The sequence below is a fragment of the Sinocyclocheilus anshuiensis genome, unplaced genomic scaffold (genome assembly GCF_001515605.1).
Source record: "Sinocyclocheilus anshuiensis isolate Anshui unplaced genomic scaffold, SAMN03320099.WGS_v1.1 scaffold1371, whole genome shotgun sequence".
NCBI classification, from domain to species: Eukaryota; Metazoa; Chordata; class Actinopteri; order Cypriniformes; family Cyprinidae; genus Sinocyclocheilus; species Sinocyclocheilus anshuiensis.
The window spans coordinates 983,114-998,264 of record NW_015539833.1 but is presented as its reverse complement, the minus strand read 5'-3'; the positions used below and the strand labels follow the sequence as shown (position 1 = coordinate 998,264).

At 34.8% G+C, this 15,151-nt stretch overlaps 1 protein-coding gene across 1 annotated transcript in view; it reads left to right on the top strand.

The window, feature by feature from the left end:
• Window positions 1-15,151, top strand: part of LOC107684277 (TBC domain-containing protein kinase-like protein) — a 45,079-nt gene that overhangs the window by 16,706 nt on the left and 13,222 nt on the right. The window contains exons 21-22 of the mRNA XM_016480513.1: window positions 80-116; window positions 1,595-1,756. Of these exons, the coding sequence (XP_016335999.1) occupies window positions 80-116; window positions 1,595-1,756 (199 nt within the window). The remainder of the gene's footprint in view (window positions 1-79; window positions 117-1,594; window positions 1,757-15,151) is intronic.

Here is a 15,151-nt window from a genome sequence, read left to right as displayed (position 1 = left end):
TTCATATTAATCACATCGTTGCTCATGTAAAAATAGATTTTGTGCAAGAATTAATGTTCTTTCTTTCTGTTCCTTTCAGCTGTATGCGATCCCGTGGTTCCTGACAATGTTCACACGTAAGTATCAGCGACTCATTGGCAAGATTGGGCGTATGCTAATTTCATAATTATTTTCTGGATGGATTATACCTAATGCACTACATATATAATACCAAAAAGGACATTATTATGAAGTGTTACCGTCACTTCTCCTCCTAAAGTTGACTAGTTCCTTTTGTTCAGCTTTGTGGAATAAATTGTCTTCAAATTAAGGTTACAAAAACAGTGTTTATAAAACGGATAGTTCCGGTCCTTGATTCTGATTGGCGTTTGAAGCTGTTGTAAATTACTCTAAAGACATACACCTTTGTTTACGTTTGTGTGTTGCTCGGCAACCACTTTGTTGCAACCACAACCGATTCTGAGGAACTACATTGTTTGGCGGAAGAATAATGTTTTTATTAATATCATTACACTTTATTTGCTCTGTTTTATTTTGTGAAACCTTACTACGTATATGGAATAACCATTTTATAAAAGCAATAAACCATGTGAAGCCGTGGTTTACAGTGAATTTATAACAGCTAAGGGGGTTTTAGGCACTCCGCTTCACGTCATGCCTAACAACTCCCCTTAGCTGTTATAAATTCCCTGGAAAACATGGCTTCTTGGGGCTTATTGCTTTATAAAACCAGTTGGTAAAACTATAGAAGGACATACAACCTGGGCTTAATTCTAGTGATTTGCACTGTTGTAATTTATGGCAATTAATTTGGCTTGTTGAATTGTTCTGATAACATCTTTGATGATGATAAACGCTTAATTCTAGTGATTTGCACTGTTGTAATTTATGGCAATTCATTTGGCTTGTTGAATTGTTCTGATAACATCTTTGATGATGATAAATGCATCAGATTTGTTCTTTTTGCATTTCCAAAACAATAAGTACTGATGGACTAATTGTGCATCGTTTAATTATACATACTGTGATGTGCTGCATCTTATGGTAAAAACACACAATAATAATAATAATAATAATAATTTGTATATTATTATTATTATTATTAATAATAATAATAATAATAATAATTATTATTATTATTATTACATTAGCAAAAGATATCGTTATAATAATATACAAATTATTATTATGATTATTATTATTAATAATGTAAAACTATACTTGTATAATTTATTTAAAAATTAAATATTTCAAGATGCTATGTTGTCCTTTGATGGTCACACAACAATAAACCTTAAGTAGATTTTTTTATGTGTACATTTTTCTTTAAATGCACAACAAATTAATTTATTATTATACTTATTAATTATTTATTATCACTTTTTTTTTAAATAATAACATTATATAAATGTCTATTTTGTAAACATAGGTACTTCCAGTTCCGGAATCTGAAAAATCTAAATCAAACATTACACAATATAGCAACAGTTATGATTCAGAAGGCCTGTTGACCATATTAATGCACAGCTGTTACAGTGCAGAGGCTGCAAAATACACTCACAATAAGTCATTTTTTGTCCCATTTCCTCTGCAGATGTGTTCCCCCTGCACAAGATCTTCCACCTGTGGGACACTCTGCTTTTGGGAAACTCGTCTTTCCCCTTCTGCATCGGTGTAGCTATTCTACAGCAGCTGAGAGACCGTCTGCTGGCCAATGGCTTCAACGAGTGCATACTGCTCTTCTCAGACCTGCCCGGTAAGAGTCACCAGTGCACACGCACACAGAAAACATTTTTTTTTTCATTTATTTATTCTTTTATACCATTTAATTTTTTCCACCTCAAGTAAGTCCATCTATAATGTTACTCAGGGTTTCTTGAGTAAAAACAGTGATTTAGATTCTCATGACTATTTCTGACCCAACAAGCTGTTTCTGCTGTACGTTTAAGACTTCTATATGGAAATGATGTCTGTTATGTTTAGCTAACCTTTGCGCGCCAGTATCGTTCAGATTCTTATTCAACAGGCCAAGCTGTTGAATATTGAATAAGCATTGATATGTAAACATGGGTGGTTGTATGCTAATTGCAATTTCTAAATTACTTGTTTTGCAGTTTGGTTAGCATAAATTTGCATTGTGAATTAATATTTCTACAAAGTACATTGAGCTTTTATTCAAAATCTACATAGTACATTGTGCTCTTATTTTATTTGGAAAATCCCATTTTGACCCCTTTAACTGAGTAAAGGTCCATTGTCTGTTGTCAACAGAGTAATTATGTATGAAGCACTGCTCACACAGAAGTCACTTTCAGACCAAGCAGCTTTCTGTTGGTCAGTGCAGCGAATTTGTGTGACCATCCTGAATACGATTGAAATCTGCATGGGAAACTTTTTCGCATTCTCTCATAATTCCTAATGACGTGGATTCCTACACAGTTTCACAGGAATGATAATTGTGAATGATAAAAGTGTTATAAATTGTTTTCGGGAGTTCAAATATAGCTGAAATAAAATGAAACGTAAATATTAGATGGAAAAATTATGTTGCCCTCAGCCCTGGCAACTAATTGAAATAAATAAGTTAAAGTAATACAATTACTAAAACTGAAATTATATATATATATATATATATATATATATATATATAGAAGCTAAATAGAAATATTATAAAAACGTATAAAAAAATAAAGAGCATACCAAAACTGATGACATGGGTTACTATTGAAATAACTGGATTTCACCTGCAAAAGTTTTGCATAGCAACAATAAATGTGACAGCACATTAAGTATTTGCTAGAATTATGTAGAGCAGGTGCATTGTGGGTAAATCCACTGTAGACTATAGAAACACTGAATAAAGTGCTAATAATATTTTTATTAATGTAATACAAATATTTATGAAAAAAATACGGTAACACTTTACTTGAAGGGGTGTGCATAAGACTGACATGACACCTTCATAATCATGACATGACACATGTCATGAATATGAAGGAGGTTTTATGCGTGTTTATGACAACTGTCATTAAGTGTCATTCGCTCAGTTATGTCATTTTTTAATGCAAATATGACATTATTTGACCTAACCCTACCCCTACCCTTACCCCTAACCATAGCCCATAACAAAGACATCTCAAACAATGTCATCTTTGCATTAAAAATTACATAACTGAGCGAATGACACTTAATGACAGTTGTCATAAACATGCATAAAAAACCTTCATATTCATGACATGTGTCATGTCATGATTATGTAGGTGTCATGTCATGATTATGAAGGTGTCATGTCAGTCTTATGCACACCCTTTCAAGTAAAGTGTAACCAAAAATACTTTTATCACTTAAACTTAATTTAAGATATTTGTTGAAAAACTTAAAAGTAAAATAAAAGTTCAAGTTAAAACTATTAAACATGGTTTTCAGGAATTGAAATAAAATGTAAATATTAATAAAAATAAAAAACAAAAATAAAAATGTTTTCTGTCCAACTAAATGAAATAACTAAGTTGAAACAGTAGAATGACTAAAACTGAAATAAAAATATACATAGATGCCAAATAGAAATATTGCAACAAAAAAAAAACTAATAAAATTAAAAAAGAAAAAAGCACATAACAAATCACATGGATTCCTATTGAAATGACTGGATTTCACCCACAAAATTTTGCATCAACGATAAATGTGACTGCACATTTCTAGCAAGTATATGCTAGAATCATGTAGAGCATGTGCATTGTGGGTAAATCGGCTGTATACTATCGAAACGCTTATAAATACACTGGTGAGTTTGCTGCAGTTGCTGTGGACCCGGACTTGGAAACTGCACAGTGATGCACACTTGTCTGGTTTGGCGCACCTTGCCTCCCCTCTGTCAAAAACTGTGCTTTATTCCCTGTAAGCTTCCTGACGCCGGGGCTCAGTTGGGACTTGTTTGCGATGAGCTCAGAATAAGTTATGCGGCTTATGCCGTTCTTTCCGTGTGGTATGTTGGAAGAGGCAGCTGGCACCGCCGTGGCCTGACAAGTGGTGTTCTGGTCAGACAGCTCTGTGTGTTTCCTCTGGCATCTGCTTGCCACTATTCCCTCGAGGTTGCTGTCAACAGAGAGCTGCACGGCGTGGCTGATGTGTTGGACGATGATTGAGTCTAATGTGAGGGAATTAGCTGGGAGCATTCAGCACTGCAGGAACGCTGATGGTGTGTACACTCAGTCACAATGCAGGGATTACTTCCCAAAATAATGTGGAAAATATTACGTTACTGTGGCAGTTGAAAGCAGGAGAATTTCTGAAACTTGTCACCGTATTTTCAGGCCAAAACACACTGGTGTAAACAAAGGGTAGGGTTTAAATAGCTTGTTTTTTTTGTGAGTGTGTGTGAGTGTGAGTGTGAGTGTGAGTGTGTGTGAGTGGTCTTTATATATGGTTATAATAATAGCTATAACAATGAGATGAAGACTCATCTTGGTAACTAAAACTAAAATTGTTAAAATATTAAAAATTGATTTCAGGAATTTAAATAAAGCTGGAATAACATAAAAAGTAAATATTAGATGAAAAAACAAAAATCAATAAATACATTTTTAAAAATGTTGCCTTCACAACTAACTGAAATAAGTTGTTAAATAAGTACTAAATTATTAAAACTGAAATGAAAATATAAATAGAAGCTAAACAGAAATATTACAAAAAATAATAAAAAGGCAACAAAAGCACATAACAAAACTTCAACTAAAATAAAATGAGAACTGAAAATATTAATAAATACTATAATAGTACATATTACTATAAAATAAGAGTCATATCAGTGGTGTACGCATAAAATTTATTCTACACAAGATACACATTTTATTCTACTCACTGTGGCCAACATGTCAAGATCACATGACCAGCTTATTCTTGCATTCAAATTAATGAACTTAAACATCTGAGGACCCTGTTTGTTAGGCAGTGATGGCCGCAAAGAGGCTAATGCTGTCATATTAGTGGTTTGGGAAGACGAATATGAAACATAAACACTACTTATTGCACCTTTAAAGCTGAAAGGCACCAGGCCCAGACGGTGTGTCACCAGCCTGTCTGAAATCCTGTGCTGACCAGCTGGCCCCCATCTTCACACAGATCTTCAACAGATCACTGGAGCTGTGCGAAGTCCCCTCATGCTTCAAACGCTCCACCATCATCCCCGTCCCAAAGAAACCCCAAATTACTGGACTTAATGACTACAGACCTGTGGCTCTAACGTCTGTGGCCATGAAATCATTTGAAAGATTGGTTTTGGCTTATCTGAAGACATCACTGGACCCCCTGCAGTTTGCCTACCGAGCAAACATGTCTGTGGATGATACAGTCAACATGGGACTGCACTACATCCTGCAATATTCTGTCAGTAGATCACCAGCTTCCTGACAGACAGGCAGCAGCTAGTAAAGCTAAGAAAATTCTCATCCAGCAACCGTACGATCAGCACTGGCGCCCCCCAGGGTTGTGTTCTCTCCCCACATACTTATTTACATTTCAAATTTGCACATATCATACCTGTACATACATAATTGTCTATATTATATATTGTGTTTTTGCTATTTTGTACATTGTCTATTTTGTATATTTGTATATTATTCTTTTTATTATCTATGTCCTGTCTTGTCACTGTCATTCTGTTGCACTGTGGAGCTTCTGTCACTAAAACAAATTCCTCGTATGTGTAAACATACCTGGCAATAAAGCTCATTCTGATTCTGATTCATTCTGATTCTGAAATGTGCAGCACCAAATGGAATTGCAAAAGTAATGACTTGTAACAGACAGTCCTGTCCAAATTCTTTTATTGTCATTTCAGGGGGTAGGGATGATTCCAAAAAAATTGTAAAAGAAAAGCAAAATTCTTAACAAACCAACAGGACGATCTTCTATCAGATATTGCTGAAAACTTGACATAAGCAGGGAACGCGAGGGATGCACCATGAGCTTTGATCAGTTCCTCATGCCAGATTAACTAGTAGTGCTGTTTTCACATTGTCCAACTGTGTCAAATCCTGTTAGTCAGTGTTATATCATGTAAATCTACTGGCCTATAGGAGTATCTGTAGTCTAACACTCAAGAATGTTTCATATGAATTATGGGGAATAAGCTGTCTGGGTATGTTTTTTTGTTTTTTTTTTGTTTTAATAATCCATTTTAAATGGACTAAATCAGCTCGGACAGCCATCATCTATCATAAGTTGTTGCTGTTGGATATTTTCTTTTTAGAAAAAGGAGTGATGTACATACTGTTCGATCTCATATTTTGTAATATTTGTTTTATTTTTGTACATTTGATTACTTCCTCAGGCTAACACTGTCTCAATTTTTAAAACATGCTGATGCTTTTGATTCTGTTCTTTCTGTAGTCAAATTAGGATATACTAAAATATGAAAAGGGAAAATGTTTTACAAAGCTAATTTAAAACTCATTTATAACAACATTTTTAAAAAATTAAAAAAATATAACGAATGTATGAAAATGTCAAGTGGGGTAACCATAAAATTAAAAGTATCAAATATTTTCCTTGATTGTACACATCTTTATTATTTTCACTAATAAGTATTTATTCTTTTTTTTTTTTAGCAAATGTCATGATTTTTATATGGCATCTGCTTGAGGTTATCTGATTTAAAATAATAATAATACAAATGAAACTGACAGAAAATCATGAAGGGTCTACAAGAGTTCTCGTTCTAATATAATTTCCTGTTTTATATATTTTTTTTTCTTCAAGTTTTCCAATATTAAAATTTGAAAATAAAACTGCCACTGAAGAAATAATAATAAAATATTATGCCAATCTGCTGGCAGTACTTGAAAAACTTTATCACGATCTCCAGAGTCAGTGTTACACCACCTCGTTATATTCTTTACTTTAAACTCCACAAAAAATATTAAAATTAATTTTAAATCAGAAGCATCATAGAAGAGGTTTTCCAATAATTTCAGTTTGTATTAATTGCATTTTTAATGTAACTTCATAGATGAAAAAGTGATCGTCATTGATCTGTTATTCTTTCTATGATATTAAATACTTTGGTTTTACCATGATTTTAAGGCATGCTATCATGATATATAGATAGCAATGTTTTGGGACATAAAAAATATTAAAATTAATTTTAAATCAGAAGCATCATAGAAGAGGTTTTCCAATAATTTCAGTTTGTATTAATTGCATTTTTAATGTAACTTCATAGATGAAAAAGTGATCGTCATTGATCTGTGTTATTCTTTCTATGATATTAAATACTTTGGTTTTACCATGATTTTAAGGCATGCTATCATGATATATAGGTAGCAATGTTTTGGGACATATCATAGCATTACCTTTGGTATGCAATGTGGAAATCTCATAATATTCTGTAATGTTTCTTGGAGTGCCATGCTAATATCATGGCATATAACTAAAAATCACACGATACCATGGTACTGTGGTTTTATCATCTACTATGACTCTACCGTGGTCCTGCCACAGAACTTTTGCAAGGCTCAGCTAGTTGTCTAGGTGGGATTTTGTGCTTCAGAGGAAGACTTTGTGAGAAGTATTTACAAACATGTCACATTATTTCTCTCGGGGAAGTCTGCAAATGTTGCCTGGGGTTTTTAGGCATATGCAAAGCATCAGTATTCACAAAACAGGGAATTTGTTTCAAAGCAAAACTTTTGTCAGCTTACTGACTAGTAACATTATGCTGTGAAAACCCACAAACACACAAGCTCTCCGAGAATTAAACGCCTTTGAAAGTTTCGCTTTTGAAACCGATGATGGGGCTTTTTTCGTAGGTTGAACGGAGGTCTCGAGGGATTGGCGTCTCTTCTCTTTTCTGTTTGTAATTGTGACAGCGGTGTAATTAACACGGCATGGGGCGGCAGTTCCTGGCTCACGCAGATGAAAACGCAAACTCTTATGTTTGAGAAGGTCACGGCTGTCATTTCTTCCACCACATGCTGTTGAGTTGCGCTCCTGCCTCTAATGCATGCCTCAAATGCCTCGATTTGCCTCGCGTGCAGCTGTGCCTTCCTCTGCTGTTACTGGATCTCCCTGGCAGGCGTCCATGATGTGGGCCGTTATCTCACATCTTGAGATTGTTTCGCTTCGTTTGTCTCCAAACCGCTCATTTTAAATGGCTATTTCCTTGTCACAGAGGAGCAAGTGGCATTAAACTTCTAAAAGCCATTGGAAGGAGACTGGTGTATCCAAACTGGGTGCAGGTCAATACCGCTGAGATTTAGGGATTTCATTTTCCTGTTCTTTTCGCTGGCAAGCCACATGAAAAGTCTTAGGAGTTAGGAGAAAACTCCTTTTATAGGTAAAATATTTGTCCTCGCTGCTTACCAGCTTCTTCTTGGTTTCCTACAGGCAAACGCTTTCAGACTCATAAACACGCACATTTCACTGTATTAGTGAAGAGTTTTTTTTTTATGCAAAATATTTTTTACCTAAACTTTAACTCTCAAACCTGTTGATATCAGTAGGTTTAAAGCAAAACTTTAAATAATTTGGTTCTTCTAACTATTGCCAAAACCTGCACACAAATGGTAATCCGAAGCACTTGTTCCTCCATTGAGTTTAATTTTTCTGGAGATCCAGCCAACATTGCACAAACAATTCTCTGTTATCACAATGCTACAGTTGTGAATGTTTGCCATTTGCTTTGGAGTTCTAGGTGGTTTCTATTCACTTCAATCCACTTCAAGCTTAATAGAAAATGAATATTTCTAAAAGATTAAATTAAAATTCTCAAAATGTTATGATGAAAATATCAAAAGTATATTAATAAGTTGTGCAATAGCTTTCTGTGTTGAGCAGACTGACATTTAAGATGTTCTGCATTGATGAATCCAGCCAACATTGCACAAACAATTCTCTGTTATCACAATGCTACAGTTGTGAATGTTTGCCTTTTGCTTTGGAGTTCTAGGTGGTTTCTATTCACTTCAATCCACTTCAAGCTTAATAGGAAATTTATATTTCTAAAAGATTAAATTCAAATTCTCAAAATGTTATGATGAAAATATCAAAAGTATATTAATAAGTTGTGCAATAGCTTTCTGTGTTGAGCATACTGACATTTAAGATGTTCTGCATTGATGATCTTCATTGTTGAATCATTGATTCACTGAGTGAGGTGAACCAAAGTACTGAATCAGTCCGCTTCTTGAACGAATCAGTCAGACCAGTTTTGTCTGTTTTGTCTATTTTCTTTGAACAGATCTGACTTAAAATAATGATTCGTTCACAAATCATATTGCTTCTTTTGTTGTGGTGTTGTGGAATGTGCTTACAATAAGTGGTTATGTAAAAATGTATTTTATTTGTATTTTGTTACGTTAGTTTCTCAACAACCCTCTGAGGGTATTTACCTTTATATATTTATGCAAAGAAATGTACGCTCTGTTGAAGCTGTACATTTTTATTAATTCATGTGAATTTTTCTAAGAGTGCAACCCATGATCTTGGTGTGAAGCTGTACTAATTTAATTTAATTTAATTTAATTTAACAAATGCTAAATGTAAATTAAATTAAAAACATGAATAAATGTATAAAGTTTCACAAATGTTATGCTATCATGTTTATTGTTTATTATTATATGTTATTATCTATTCTGTAATATAAAAGAAGTATTAATTTTAAAGGTTTACTCTTTCAACCAGGTTTTTGTTTTTTTTGATAATTTTTGGGCAATATTGAATCCAGTTAGGGTCAGTTAGGACTGGAACATAACAATCATACCCAGAAATTTATAATACAAAGTTTAATGGTGTTTTTAATGCTGTCACCATTAATTGTGATTGATTGGCAAAATTGACCAGCAGAGACTTCAAAATTTCTTCTTTTGTCTTCCACCAAAAAAAGGGGGTTTGGAAAGACACGAGGGTGAATACTTATGAGTTAGAAGTTTATTCAAATCCCTGATCATAAGCAATACTGTTGTAATAAAGCTACTTGCCGGGGAGAAACTGCTCAGTTTTAGTTATATTGCTTCCCCAAAATCTCATTTTACACTGTACACTGTAAAGTGCGTTATTCATTTATGCCCATGCCCTACTCCCATTCCAATAGCATTCAATAAGATATTTTTCTATTGAGACTTTAAGCACCATCATCACATTCCTCTGACCTAGCTGGTTTGTTTGACCCACTTGTTGCTACATGACTCTGTTTACTTTACACACTGTTAGTGCTAAATATAGAGTTGGTGAATCAGTGCCTTGTAATTCCTGCCTCCTGTACACAAACGTCTCAACTTGTTAATAACATGTTACCATTTATTTATTTTTTTATTCTCTCACGCAGGTTACTAATTAAACCATAGAGACTGGGTTTGTATTTGTGACTGAGTGTTTTGTTTTGGCCACAACTGCAGACATCCTTTTTGGTTTCACAAAAGCAAGCAAAATTTTATTGGAGAAAAGTTGTGGAGGTGAATTTTCCTCCTCAGTCTTTTTATTCCCCCATAAAGAGGTTTCAGCTAACTGCTGTCACCTTTATCAAGGGCATTTTTTCTTTCCCCTCTCATGTCTTTTGGAAAGTGTGGGCTGGAAAACGATGGCAGTGATGAAATGTATTCACGAGCCGATAGGTGTTAAATGGCCCAGGTTCACTCTCTTTGCACTTAGCCATTATTTTGTAGACTCTGAATGGACATGCTAACATTAATCCGTTCTGTCAAGAGAAGCCATGAAGCTCTGGGTGGCGCTCAGTGTAAGCGCTCGCCTGATATACGTTTTTAAAGGGCCTTACTGGTGTTGCTGTCTAGAAAGGAGTGTGGCTGATCGGTAGGAAATGATAGATAATGATAGCAGAATTCACTCTATTTTTTTAAATCAAATTTGGTGTATTTTGGAACAAAGATTCCCTCAACCGTTTAAAATTGAATACATTTTTTAAATATATTAATACTTTTATTCAACTAGAATGCATTAAATTCAAATTAATAAGAAACTATGTGTGTGTGTGTACATACTGTGTATATATATATATATATATATATATATATATATATATATAAAACACATTTTCACCGCTGTTTCCATAATCACTGGGCTAAGTTATACACATACACAACAAATGTAATATTTTCAAATATTTCATTCTCATTACTCAGCAATTAATTATACTGGGTGTTTTTTTTTCTAGAGTATACTCAGTTGGATGGTGCGTTTGATGAATTTACTACACAAAATTTATCTTGCGAAGTGAAACGGGTGCGGTTAATGTATCGACATAGAACTCATTTTTAACGTGACAGTTTTATTCATGTACTGTAATAAAATGTATTATTAGGTCTGAGACTATTAATGTCAGTGAATAAATACGTAGATACGCATCGATCTTTCATTTTCCTAAACAGCCTCGTGGTAGAAATTTCGTTAGGTGAGTCAGGCGCACACCACATAATATCTGAGGGAGCGCAGAGCCATGATCACTAGGCTATTGGAGAGCAAGCCTGCTGCAAACCGAGAGATTTGTGCACCCCTTGGCACCCTCACGTATTACAATAATGCACTCTTGACATTTGCCATTAAAATAACGCCAAAAACGGCCTCAAATGAACTATGAAAACATTGTACAAGCTGCAATCCATTTCTTATTGGTTAAAATTAATGGAGACTATCTCGTGTTTTTCCGTGGGTGCTCGAGCCCCTGAGCACCCATGGGATCGGTGCCTATGGCTACTACTGTTATCATGATTGCAAGCATAATAATAATGTCTATTCTATACCCGTATAGGGCTGATTTCACTCCTCCAACCGTATCAGATGACTTCAGGAGAATTTAGTAGTCTGTCATTTAGTTCTTATCCCCTTTTCCCACTGAATCCAGATGACTCCTTCATGCATGTATATTTCATGCCATCTGATACAAATGAATAATGTCTGCAGCTAATACTGTGACGAAAGCCGTGTTTATAAAGATGGGATGTGGAATGCATAGCCAAATCTGTCTTTCGATTACATGTTATTTGTCTTTGCTACACTGGGAATACTGTGCTGGAAGGTGGTGTTGTTTCATTTAACATTCATGCAATGTGACTGAGTGTCTTTAATTATTCCTTCCGTGCCACTGTGTAGGGTTGGGATTCGAGAACGGTATGGATTGAATGTGGGAGACACATGTGGGATGGCAAGGACCCCTGGTGCATGCGCTGCTCTGTTTGATTGGGAGGATGTTATATTAGAGTTATGGCAGAGGTGACGAGGCTCTGTAATTATGATATGCGCGTGGCTTGAAACTCCAGATCCGTCTGTCGTTCCTCATCTCTGCCTGTAGATTTGGGTCAGCGGAAGGCGGGACAGGGAGGTGATGGTTGGAGGAGAGGTGGATCGTCTGTCACAGTTTCTAATGCACTGACTGATTGGTGCCTCATCTCTCATGCTGTTTGCATTCTTTCTCCTCCTCCTCTCTCTGTTCCAAAGCCTTGCTTGCCATCTTAATTGGAAAAGAGCCTCATAGGTGACTGATTTGAAACGCATCACATAGACAGAATTTCTGTGTGCCATACAAAAGCAGTTCTCACACAAAGCACATGAGACTCGATTTACAATTGCATGTAAGTTCTAGATGTAAAAATCCCATTAATTTTCTACATTGAGAAATTGTTTTTTGCTGAGAATATACAAACTGAGTCAGACATAACACGAGCACTGAGATTCCATGGTATATGTAACATTTTTAACTTTATCTTCATTAAAGAATCCTGACAAAAAAGTATCATGGTTTCCACAAAAAAAACCATTAAGCAGAACAATTATTTTCAACATTAGCTATGTTTCCATCCAAAGTTGTGAATTTAACTTATGCGCAAAATTGGAATATCGCATAAAACATTTGCGAATAAAGCTTCGTTTCCATCTAAAAAGTCAAAGAGAACAAAATCCTCACTTTCTGATAAACTGGCACTAAATATCACTAAAAGTAGGAGAAGCCATTGAATATAATAATTTTCATATATAAGAAATTACTTGTGCCTCAGAGTTAGAAGACGAAACACAATAATGCGGTCATTGCTTTCGGAGCTGGATTCTGCTGTTTGGGAACGCTGTTGTTTAAGACAGTTCTGCTGCTCACACACACTCACACACACACATGTATATATATGTATATATGTATATATAATTATTGGGGAAAAATAGCTATTTATAATCACAATTTTTTATTTTATTTTCATTCTTCATTCTGCTTGTCAGAGCGCAGTGCATTATGGGACTATATATGTGATATATTGGGGCTTTCACATAAGATGCATTTCTATAATGCCGTTAATGCTTTCTAAATAGATAGCACATTCGTTTTTTTTTTTAAACAGAGCTTCTCTTTCTCTCTCTCACTCTCTCTCTTGCCTTTATTACTTCAGAGGACAGTAATCACAGCCTCTCAGTGTAAGTCCAGTGTTTATAATCCAGTTTTCAGATCATATCCTCTTTAATAAAATGATGAGCTGTAACACTCGGCTTTAAATAGTAGACCAATCATGCCAAACCACTTCATTAGGGTTACTTTTTTCACTAACAGGATAGAAAGTGAGTGAGATAGCGAGGAAAGGATTGCTGATTTGTTTTTATCCATGTGAATCCCTGTTACTTTAATCTCCGGTTTAAGGCGCATGGCTCAAGAGAGCTGGCTTTGCATTTGAAGGAAGCAGTTGAATCTCCTCTTCTTCTCTTCAGCTGCTGTCTTCACTAAGTTTGTTTGTGACTGAATGAAGCATTGGCAGGGAGTCAGTGTCTTTGGATCAACTGGAGAGAGTTTGCAAGGTCCTCCCAGGTTAATTAGGAGGAAGTTAGACAGTCTGTGATTTAAATTGCTCATGCAAGCACTAGATTTAATAGCGTAAGACTTGCTTATCATAATAAAATAATTTTATTTAGGGTAGTCTTCGCTAAGCTCACTCTAGTTTGAGGGTTACAACTACAGTTTGACAACAAATCACGATACAATTCCCGACGGTTAATATTACGTTTAATATTTTAGTATTCATTAAAGCCGTATTTGATTACTGTGATTCGAAAATCTCATGGTAAATTCTGTCCAACATTAAGCAAAGTTAGCAGTTTCGCGCAGGCGCAGCATTCAATGTAGGTTTTGTTTTGTGTGAAAATATGGCAGAAGGCAGTGAAAGGCTTTACAGAAGGAAATCATATGAATTAAAGTATGAATGAATTATATGAATGTAATTTCCCTCTGTAAAGCCTTTCACTGCCTTCCGAAGAGAAAATGACTGTCTTCAGAAAAGCTCTGATGGCATTTTCTATTCATCTTCCCTCCATATACTGCCTAATAATGTGGTATTTATAAGCGCAGCGCTGCTTTGTTTACAGAGGTTACTGAGGAAGCGGCTCTGTTTCTGTTAGCGCCACCTGCTGTCAGAGAGTGGATTTGCATTTTCATTCAGCCTGTCTGCCTTTTTTGTTCAAACCAATGCAAAAGTATCTAAAATTATTAACAGAGCAGATCAAATGTAATTTTAACATGTTATGCATGTTATTATATAACATGTTATGTTGTAGTCATCCAACCAATTTTTATTAATTAATTAATTAATTAATTTATGTATTTATTTATTGGTTCATTTAAAATCCGGCCATGATTGTTAATGTCATTATTTTAATGTTTCTGTTGTTGTTGCATTTATTAAAAACTAAATAAAACTAAAAAAATTATTAAAAACATATTTTTATGTTACATTTATTAAAAACACCTTTAACACCTTAAAAGCTCCCCCACCCCCTCCAAAAAATGTGGGTCATTAAAAATGTTGAATGTTACAATAGGGGTCCCCTGGAAAAACGGTTGGGAACCACTGCTTCATTTTAAAACACAATTTGTGCTTTGCATCACTACAGATATGGTTTCATTACCGTTCAAAAAATTATGGTCAGTAGGTTTGGCGAAATTAATACTTTTATTCAGCAAAGATGCATTCAGCTGATCAAAAGTGACAGTAAACACATTTTTATTGTTACAAAAGTTTCTGTTTCAAATAAATGCTGTTCTTCTGAACGTTCTGTTAATCAAAGAATCCTGAAAAAAATGTATCACTGTTTCCATAAAAATATTAAGCACCACAACTGTTTTCAACATTGATAATAAGAAGAAATGTTTCTTGAGCAGAAAATCAGC